The 987-nt window shown below is 40.9% G+C and overlaps 1 protein-coding gene across 1 annotated transcript in view; it reads left to right on the top strand.

The window, feature by feature from the left end:
- Positions 1-499: 499 nt before the first annotated feature.
- The window catches only part of MAP3K19 (mitogen-activated protein kinase kinase kinase 19), a 59892-nt gene continuing 59404 nt past the window's right edge, over positions 500-987 (top strand). The window contains exon 1 of the mRNA XM_005868866.2: positions 500-592. Within this exon, the coding sequence (XP_005868928.2) occupies positions 534-592 (59 nt within the window). The 5' untranslated portion in view covers positions 500-533. The remainder of the gene's footprint in view (positions 593-987) is intronic.

Raw genomic sequence — 987 nt, 5'->3', positions numbered from 1 at the left:
CCATTCTCTGTACTTTCTCAAGCATGACTCCAAGAATACAATCAGTTTGGGGGTCATCTATTGGGTTCTCAGGCTTTATGATTTAGATTTGGAAAGGAGCCCCTCTGGCACGTTACAGCAATTACAATGGCTTTCCTGGGTAAAAATCTCTGTAGGTTGGTGCCAATCATGGAAGTGCAGAGGGATCCAACTCTTTGAAGCACTTAAACAGAAACTTTGGGGAGTGTGCAATACTTCTTTTCCGTCCTGGGTGAGATTGTCCTGCTTTCAATTCTCCAAGCTAAATGCACAGTGGATGGTTACCTGGGTGACAGCTCGTAAACTAAGCGGTTGCTTTGCAGCTAGCTGAAGGATCTGTGCACTCAGAACCAACTTTAAATATATTGTGAAGGTGCTTTGAGCTGTGCAACACCGGGAAATAAGCAAAGAAAACAATCTAAATCTATGCTGCTTTCAAATGGATCCCTTGTTGAAGTGTGGTTGACAGCTGTCCCAGAAATCAGTGCCGTGGTGAATTAGGATGATGTTGACTGATGTTTGGCTCGATGTTTCTTCAGCTGTGTACCAACTCCCTCGGCAAAACACACCATAGGTAAGCCAAATCTCCATTTTTCATCATGTTTTAGATAATACCATATGTTATAACTTTTTTTTTCTCTTCAAAGGATGTCTCAGAGGAGGAATATTAGATAAGTGGATAGAGAAAACTCAAATAATTATATCCTTAGAGTTGTTGTAATAAACTTTTTCAATGAGACAATTCCTTGAAATCTTTCATACAAATGCCTCTAGACCAGTGGTTCTCAACCTTGGCTGCACATTAGAATCACCTGGGAATCTTTTTAAAATCCTGATTTCTGGGCCTCATCCTCCGGAAATTCTGTTTCTTTGTTACTAATGTTGTGGCCCCACCCCATAACAAAGAAACAGAATTTCCGGAGGATGAGGCCCAGAAATCAGGATTTAAAAAAGATTCCCAGGTGATTC

This window comes from Myotis brandtii, unplaced genomic scaffold, assembly GCF_000412655.1.
Source record: "Myotis brandtii unplaced genomic scaffold, ASM41265v1 scaffold278, whole genome shotgun sequence".
NCBI lineage: Eukaryota > Metazoa > Chordata > Mammalia > Chiroptera > Vespertilionidae > Myotis > Myotis brandtii.
This window is presented reverse-complemented; position numbering and strand designations above follow the sequence as displayed.